General features: G+C 59.6%; 1 protein-coding gene across 2 annotated transcripts in view; it reads right to left on the bottom strand.

Annotated features, from left to right (window-relative positions):
* Nucleotides 1–1,148: 1,148 nt before the first annotated feature.
* Nucleotides 1,149–8,676, bottom strand: part of MATK (megakaryocyte-associated tyrosine kinase) — a 27,649-nt gene continuing 20,121 nt past the window's right edge. The window contains exons 1-14 of one of the 2 annotated variants that reach the window (XM_011967341.1): nucleotides 8,479–8,670; nucleotides 7,933–8,155; nucleotides 7,679–7,738; nucleotides 7,190–7,303; nucleotides 6,976–7,091; nucleotides 6,667–6,886; nucleotides 6,003–6,096; nucleotides 4,475–4,540; nucleotides 2,878–2,977; nucleotides 2,714–2,798; nucleotides 2,556–2,629; nucleotides 2,171–2,366; nucleotides 1,693–1,779; nucleotides 1,149–1,606 (exon numbers count right to left, since the gene is read on the bottom strand). In XM_011967341.1, coding sequence (XP_011822731.1) covers nucleotides 1,367–1,606; nucleotides 1,693–1,779; nucleotides 2,171–2,366; nucleotides 2,556–2,629; nucleotides 2,714–2,798; nucleotides 2,878–2,977; nucleotides 4,475–4,540; nucleotides 6,003–6,096; nucleotides 6,667–6,886; nucleotides 6,976–7,091; nucleotides 7,190–7,303; nucleotides 7,679–7,738; nucleotides 7,933–8,155; nucleotides 8,479–8,603 — 1,800 coding nt within the window. In that variant the 5' untranslated portion in view covers nucleotides 8,604–8,670 and the 3' untranslated portion in view covers nucleotides 1,149–1,366. Of the gene's footprint in view, nucleotides 1,607–1,692; nucleotides 1,780–2,170; nucleotides 2,367–2,555; nucleotides 2,630–2,713; nucleotides 2,799–2,877; nucleotides 2,978–4,474; nucleotides 4,541–6,002; nucleotides 6,097–6,666; nucleotides 6,887–6,975; nucleotides 7,092–7,189; nucleotides 7,304–7,678; nucleotides 7,739–7,932; nucleotides 8,156–8,478; nucleotides 8,671–8,676 lie in introns of those variants that run through there. The other variant, XM_011967342.1, reaches the window with a different exon arrangement.

Here is an 8,676-nt window from a genome sequence, read left to right on the forward strand (position 1 = left end):
GATGGTGGGTGGGTGGATGGATGGATGAGTAGATGGTGGGTGGTGGGTGGATGGATGAGTGGATGGTGATTGAGTGGATGGATGGATGAGTGGATGGTGATTGAGTGGATGGATGGATGAGTGGATGGTGATTGAGTGGATGGATGGATGAGTAGATACTGGGTGGATGGGTGGGTGATGGGTGAGATTTTCATGATTGGTTCAGACCATGATGAAAGAAGCAGAAGTGAGGGACATGCAGAAGTGGGAGAGGCTGGAGCGGGAAGAGAGGGGAACGAAACCTGGGCTGTGGACCCAGACAGGCCCAGATTCAAATCCAGGCTCTACCATATCTTCTTGTGGCAACCCAGCGTGAGCGACCTGCCCTCTCTGGGCTTCAGTGTCCGCGTCTGTGAAATCGGTGTAATCTTGGCACTCACCTCCAGCGGCATTTTGGGGATTTGACCTGAAAGTGCTCAACATGGTGGCTGCCCATGAATGGGGGAGGCAGGAGGAGGAGGGTGGCCTCCCCAGGCCATCCCTAAACAGGGCTGCTGCCACACACGCAGACCTTCCTTGGGCTGCCATCATGGGGGCTCCCATAGGGATGTAGAGGGCTGGGGCCTGAGAAAGGGATGTGGTGGGAGGGGAGACTTGGACCTTGAGGGCTGCTGGCAGCCTCCCGAGATCCCATGGGTTGGGACGGGGTCCCCACCACTGAATACAGCATCCCCTGGGGGACTGCAGTGGGGAACCCATGGGAAATGGCAAGTGGGTCTCCTGCCCAGAATTCCCCGGGGAACGATGTCCCCACAGTGGCCAGCGGGCAGGTTCCAGCTGGGTGGATCCTCCATGGGCAAAGATGCGGAGGCCCCGTGTGCAGGCACATGGCTGCAGGAGGCAGGGGCTTGGGGCCGGTGGGTGCCCAAGACAAGGCCAAGGATCAGTGGGGTCCCAATTAATTGATCCCATCATGTGGGCTGCAGTGGGTTCCACAGAGGAGGGAGGTGACTGCTGGGGCCAGGGCACACAGGGCATCCGGGTGGGGGGGTGGACCTCTACGGGAGGACCCAGGATGCCTGGCGCCTGGGGGTGTCCGAGAGCAGATCGCCAAAAGTGGCCTCTGGGGAAGAGGGCATGGGGACACAGAGAGAGACACAGGCGCCTACAGTCCTTGGAATCCGTCTTTATCGGGGCGATCATCCTTCGCCTTCGCAGGTCTGGGGTGTTCACGGTCCGCCCAGAGCCCCTTACGCGGGCCAGCCCCTGCCGTGGGCACCAGGACGATGCCTTGCCGACCTGGACCCTCCTTGGGCCTGGCCGGTGTCCCCACGCCGCACTGCCCACTCTCTTGGTCCTCTGGGGCCAAGGGCCCCACCAGGTGGGGTCAGGGCTCCTGGCTTCGGGGCGAGGTGGAGCCGTCGGTATCCTGCCCTGAGACGGAGGCCGGGGCGCCCGCGCTGCGCAGCTCCCGGGCCAGCTTCTCAGCCAGCTTGCGGAAGGGTGGCCGGCGGGCGGGCTCTGCCTCCCAGCAGCTGCTCATGAGGACGTGCACGGGGCCTGGACAGCCCTCGGGGGGCTCCATGCGATACCCCTTCTCCACGGCTTCCGACACCTCCTTCAGTGACTGAGGACGGCAGGCGTGGGCAGGGGTCAGGGCCACACCCTCTGGACCTGCCCAGAACCCAGTGCCTCCCTGGGGCCCCCGCTCACCATTTTAGGGTATGGAGCCCGTCCATATGAGAAGACCTCCCAGAGCAGCACCCCAAAACTCCAGACATCCGACTTGCTGGTGAACTTCTGTGGGGCCCGAGACAGGGGTGAGGAGGGACCCCTCAGGGTTTCTGCTCCAGCCTCTGCTTCCTCCAGGAAGCCCTCCTGGGTTGACCCTCACTCTCCGGTCTCCTAGTTGATTCCTCCCCCAACGCCGCCCACAATCGAGTCTAGCTCAGCCTTCATGCATGGAGGAAACCTGGTTATTCTTCACCTCAGTCCTGAGCCCATGCCTTTTTCAGAGCTGGAGAAACTGAGGCCCAGAGGGAAGCTACAAGGAACAATTACGGGCCAAGAGCTTCCTGGGGAGGCAGAGCCATTGCCCTTGGAGTTTCTGAGAGGCCAAGTGACACAGCCAGGGTCATACGGCAGAGCTGGGGGGACCCCAAAGCCCCAGGGGTGTGTGAAGGAGGCTCACCCCGTGTTTGAGAGCCTCGGGCGCCGTCCACTTGACGGGCAGGCGGCTCGAGTCCAGCCCTTTCCGCTCTGCTTTGGCCAGGCCAAAGTCGCTGACCTTGGCCACCAGGTCCTCGGAGACCAGGATGTTGCGGGCGGCCAGGTCGCGGTGCACCAGCTTCTTGCTCTCCAGGTACTCCATGCCCTCGGCCACGTGCCTGGGGGGAGCAGGGGGCAGTGGGGGCTCAGGTGCCAGGACGCCTGCATTCACAGCTCAGAAAGCTCTGGGTGCCTGGGTCACAAGCTCAGAAAGCCTCCCTGCCCCGTGCCTCAGTTTCCCCTTGATGGATCTTGGAATCTGCCCCCCGACGACCCCCACGCCCCGGCACCCTGACAGCCCCACTTACAGGGAAAACTGCAGGAGCTGAGCAGTGTTCACGAGGGCTCGGCCCCGGGTCCGCAGAAAGTTCACCAGGTTGCCCTGTTGGGGGTGGGAGACAGCCGTGGGGGATGTTAGGGCTGCTTTGCCATGTGGGACCCCCTCCCCGCCTGGGCCCCGCCCCACCTTGCTCACGTGCTCCATGACAATGTACAGCCCCTGGTGCAGGATCACGCCCAGGAGACGCACCAGGTTCTTGTGTTGCATCTTCCTGGGGGCGGTGGGGTGGGCGTGAGGGCGGGGCTGGGACCCCCCATCCCAGGGTCCCCAGCCCCCACCCCAGGACTCACGTCATGACGGCCGTCTCATCCAGGAAGGCCTGGGCCGTCACGTCGCACTTGATATTCTTCACGGCCACCTTTTGCCCCAGGTACTCACCCTGCAGGACAGCTTGGGGGTGGGGGCGGGGAACGGGGTGAGATCGGGACCCCCAACAAACAGCGACAGAGAGACAAACGGACAGGCCCGCTCACACCAGTGCCCATGTAACACTCACACAGCTGCGGGTCCCCAGACCTTGAAACGCAGCCCCCACGCTCCCCATCCCCGCCACCCTCACAAGCTCCAGACCCAAGATCAAAGAGAACCGTCTGGTCCTGGTGCGGTGGCTCACGCCTGTAATCCCAGCACTCTGGGAGGCTGAGGCAGGCAGATCACCTGAGGTCAGGAGTTCAAGACCAGGCTGACTAACATGGAGAAACCCCGTCTCTACTAAAAATACAAAACTAGCCGGATGTGGTGGCACATGCCTGTAGTCCCAGCTACTCGGGAGGCTGAGGCAGGAGAATCGCTTGAACCCTGGAGGCGGAGGTTGCAGTGAGCCAAGATCGTGCCATTGCACTACAGCCTGGGCAACAGAGCGAAATTCCATCTCAAGAAAAACCACAAAAAAACAAACAAAAAACAAAAAACAAAAACAAAAACAAAGAGAGAACCATCTAAGCCAGGGGTCTGTGAACCTCCACCTCCCAGGGGCCAAATCTACCCTGTCAATTCTTTTTGCAAGACCTTTGAGCTCAAAATGTTTTTTGCATTTTTATTTTTAAAATATTGATACAGGGTCTCACTCTCTCACCCAGGTGGAGTGCAGTGGCGTGATCACAGCTCAGTGTAGGTTCAAATTCCTGGGCTCAAGGGATCCTCCCATCCCAGCCTCCTGAATAGCTGGGACTACAGGCACCCACCACCACGGCCAGCTAATTTTTTTGTATTTTTAGTAGAGACGGGGTTTCACCATGTTAGCCAGGATGGTCTTGATTTCCTGACCTTGTGATCCACCTGCCTCGGCCTCCCAAAGTTCTGGGATTACAGGTGTGAGCCACGGCGCCCGTCTGGTTTTTGCATTTTTAAATGGTTGTAAAAACAAATCAAAAGATGAGTACTGTTTCAGGACATGTGAGCATTATACAAAATTCAAATTTCTGGGCCATAGTTTTCATGGCCACGCCCATATGTTTACATATTGTCTGTGGTTGCTTTCACTCTACAAGGGCAGGATTCAGCAGCTGTGATAGCAGCTCCCTGACACACGAAGCGAAAAATATTATTACAGAGAGTCTGCTGACCCCTGATCTAAAACCCAGAGCCTTCCAGAATAATAATTTCAGGGAATGGTGTTCCAAACATTCCAAACAGAGGGACTGACCATACAAGACCCTGGCAGTGTGAAGCCACTAACATTGACTGCTTGAGTTCATTGACCCCTCATGACAGCTGCCATTACCCCGTGTTCCAGAGGGGGAAACTGAGGCTCAGAGGATTTGCGTGTCTTCAGTTGCACAACTAGTAGGTCGTTAAGTATGGGTTTGAATTCAGCTCTGTAACTGCAAAGCCTCAATATGCACCTCCCACTTTCCTTCAGCACCCCCAACCCGGTCCGCCACTCACCTCCAAATTCTCCCTCTCCGATCTGCGCTCCCAATGTCAAATGCTGCAGGTTCAGTAACCAGCCCGCTGTGGAGTGAAGACCCAGTCAGAGGGGTAATGGGCCCCCCAAGCCCTCCCACTGGGGGTTCTACTTGGTGAGAGACTAGGTGAAGTCTCTCACAGTGCTGCAGCTGTGGATACACATTTGAATGGCTGCTGGACCTGGCAATGCCCCTAGGACGTATCAGAGACACCCCACTCCTGGTACTAATTACTGTTGTTGCAACAGACCTATCTCAGGTTGACCTGAGCAAAAACAGGCTTACAGGAGGGATAGTGGTGTGAATGGTCAAAGCTGGGGGCCTGCCTGGCTGAGACCCTCAGATTCCACATTTGCCTTCCAGGAACTCCCTGTCAGGCTCAGGGGGCAGTGCCAGGAAACACTTCAGGTCTCAGGTCTCAGAGAGAAGAGCTGCCCTTTTCTCTTTGGCTCTCTTGTCCCTCCAAATACCTGCTGGGCTCGTCCCTACACAGTTCTTTACCTCTGACCACTCAGAAACATACAGAGAGAAAAAAAAAAAAAAAAAAAAAACACACACACAACATGGAGACCCATAAAGGTTCCAGAATATTCCAGGGCTCTGGCCTCCCTGACCCTTCTCCCAAGCACTCCTGTGTTGTCCCCTCCACTGTCCTCTGGTTGGTTCTGCAGGCGTTCTCTTCTCCCTCCAGAAAGTTACCCCTCCAAATGCCATGGTCTTAAGGGATCATTGGTCAGGGTGATGCTAGTGTCCACCTGGGTGCCATCCCTGATGGATACAGATTTCCCTAGGAGAGACGTACTTTCAAGGAGACAGACATGGGGTGGGAAGAGGCATTTGCTTTTGACCTTAAACACTGAGGATTTCACTACTCAGGGGCTGGAAAAGCATTTCAGGTGAAGGGAACAGAATATACAATGGCTCAGAGGCATGAAGGAAACGATGATCACAGTTGACCTGGGAGGGGGTGGATGCGTGGAGGAAGGGCTTTGCAGATGAGGCTGGAAAGGTGGCTCAGGCCATGCGGGCAGGTTCTGGAAGGTAGTGGAGCTGCCGGGCCTCTCTCCCTGGAGGCACGATTTCATGACAGAAAGATAACCTTGAGGCCGCACTCAAGGCCTGGGCTGGAAGGGGGACTCGCCCTCTGGGAAGGAGGCAATCTGATGGGAGGGCCTGAGGCTGGACTGTGGGGAGGGGAGGGGAGCAGATTCACCAGGTGTTGGTAACCTGGCCAAGGAGGGAATGATGGAGGGTGGGGTGGGTGGAGGTTCAGGGCCAGGTTTCTGGCTCAGATGGTGGATGATGGCGAAGCTGGGGACCTATCAAAAAAAGGACTGATCTGTGTCTGTGGGTACCCCCAAGGCAGCCCACGTCTTCTATCCCATAGTTGGGCACGGAGACAGGCTTGAGTGATCTGGCCTCAGAGGCGCGGGGGCCCCAGGGCCCTTCCTCCCGGGCTGGGCTAATGCGGTCAGGGAAGGGGGTCTGCCCTCCTGGGCGTCCCCTACCCCTGGCCAGCTCCTCCTCGGCAGACTTGGTCCCGTGTTTCCGCTTTGGTCTCACCAGCTTGGTGCAGATAGCGCCCTTGTCCTTGCTGTAATGCTGCAGGATGTGGGGACAGCCATGAGCCCAGCCTCAGGGCGGGGAACCCCGGCATCCTGTCCCCTTCCTGGGTGGCCTCTGGGGAGGGTGGGTGGGACCGGGGAGGAGGAGAAAGGCTGCTTTCCATAGGAACGGGAAAGGAAGCAAGCCAAAAGGAGGGGGAGTCCTCTGGATTGGTATCAACTTGGGGGGGTCCTGGGGGTCCCCAGAGGAGTCACCCTAGTCCCTGGAGGTAGAACCAGACTGACTCAGACCACCTGTAGGATGGGCGGTCCATAGGGATCAACCCCCTGCCCATTTCTGCATTAAGGAGAATCCTACTGTGAGGTCCTCCTGTCTGCCTATCTGAGATGGGATAGGGGCCTGGGGGGCCCCAGGGACTACCCCCTTCATCTCCACATTGGGGAAGCACAGAGCTCAGGGGGGTCCCGGGCAATCAGCACAGAGGTAGGGATGGTGTCTGCCCAGCTGCTGGGGAAGGGATAGAAGTCAGGCGACCGGCCCCTCCATCTCTACATAGGGGAGTGTCCAGGGCAGCAGGGACGGGGTGGGGCCTCTGGATGGCAGCACCTCCACCATGTCCATGAGGTTGCAGAAGGACACGGCCTCATCGATGGTGAGGTGGCCGTCGCGGTGCAGTACGCGGTAGTGGATGACGTCACGGCCAAAGCTCACGCACAGGACGTAGTCGCCAGGATGGCGCGCGGACTCCCGCACCAGGAACAGCCCGTCCTCAGGTGGCTGCAGCTGCTGGACAGCCTCCTGGCCCGAGATCTTCCCATGGAACCACCTGGGGCCACAAAAGGGGTGGGTTGGACCAGGCTGTGGGAGGCGGTCACCTACTGCCCCCCACTCCAGGCCCCTGTCCCACCCACTCACGGCATGAGGCTGAGCTTGGGGTCTGTGGAGAGGGCCTCCCGCTCCCGCAGCGCCCCAGCTGCCAGCAGCCCCTCCTGCCCGCTGGTGTGGTGCTTGACGCGGTACCAGCTCTTGTTCTGCCAGGGAGGAAGCACAGGGTTGATGTGGGGGGTGTGGGGGTGGTCCTGGTGGAGCCCCCAGCCCCAAGCACCCACACCCACTGGCCGCCTCTCACCTCGCAGGCCTCCAGGATGGTGACCACGTCGCCCTTGCGGAAAGCCAGCTCCCCTGGCTTGGGGCGGGTGTGCTCGCATTTGGTGATGCACTGGGTACCCGGGGCCCAGCGCCTCTGCAGAGGGGGCCAGGAGAGGGGCGACAGGAGGACATCACGGAGATGTGGGGAGCAGAGGCATGGGAGGGGAAAGAGGACAGGGGGGAGAAAGGCATGGAGATTGGAGAAGAGCAGAAAGGCAGAGAAAACAGATGCAGACATCGGGGAAGGAGAGAAACGGGGTGAACAGCGCTCAAAGAGAGAAATCGTAGAGTCACAAAGAGAGGACAGGGACAGAAGGTCAGGAAGCCAAGATGACTGAGAAAGGCCAGGCAGAGCCCAGCAGAAGCGGGTAGAGGGAAGAGAGTACAGCCCTCCAGGAAGGAGGCTGAGGGTGTGGCTGTAGTTGAAGGAGGACCCGGGGGATAGAGGAACCAGGCTAGACACACTCACCGTTGGCATCCTGGCTGAGACAGGCGGGGGGTGCCAGGCTCGGAGGAAGCGGGGGCTCACCTGGGGAGGGGGCAGAGTCCAGGTGGGAGCTGGGCTGAGACCCAGGGTCCAGTTCCCACCACTTCCAGCCCAGGCCAGGTGGGGGCAATGGCCAGGCAGGGGCAATGGCCAGGCAGGCAGAGACAGCCCCCGAGAGGCATCCTGGGTGGACCCAGAGCTGGCTCCCCAAGCCCCTTTGGGGAAGTGATCTTTACCCGGGGAAGTTCTTTAGCAGAATCACAGCCATGAAATGCCCGCCAGGAAAGCAGGGAGCCTCGCCCCGCCATCGCCCCCAGAGGGAAACTGAGGCAGGGGAGAGGAGCACTGAGCAAGTGGCCACAGTCGGGGACGCTGGGAATGGCCTGCCACAGTCCGGGCGGCTGGCACGGGAGGTAGGGAGCTGGGTGCCACTGGACCGAGCCTGGTTCTTCCTCTTTTCTGGTAAGTAGGCAGGGGCAGGGTGGGGAAATAGGGATGAGTCAAGGTCATTCCCAAGATTCTCTGACCTGGGGTGGAACTGGGGGCAGGGGTGGGTCCAGTAGCCCTGCTGGGCTCCTCCGGCCACCCGCTGAGCCTCTCTGATCCCCCCAAACCCAGGACAGACACACAAAGTCGCTCACTGCTGCAGGGGTGGGGGACCCTCCCTGCCTCCCCCATCTCCAGGACCGCTGGTGGCTGGGAAGTGGGCGGTGCTGGGGGGTGAGTCTCAGCCCCTCCAATATGCGCCTCCCCTGAAATCCTCCAGTCCCACGTGTACTCACACGCATACGGATGCATGTACACGCACAGAAACACGGGGCTCGGACACAGGTGCGCGCAGACAAGCAAATGACCACGTCCACCTGGAAACAGGTGTGCGCACACGTCCCCGCGCGTCCGCGCGCATAAGCGCTCCACACCTGGGAACGTGCGCACCTGTCCCCCGCCCCCGGCACACACACAGCCGCCCCACACTGGAA

Source organism: Mandrillus leucophaeus, unplaced genomic scaffold (genome assembly GCF_000951045.1).
Source record: "Mandrillus leucophaeus isolate KB7577 unplaced genomic scaffold, Mleu.le_1.0 Scaffold8, whole genome shotgun sequence".
Lineage (NCBI taxonomy): Eukaryota > Metazoa > Chordata > Mammalia > Primates > Cercopithecidae > Mandrillus > Mandrillus leucophaeus.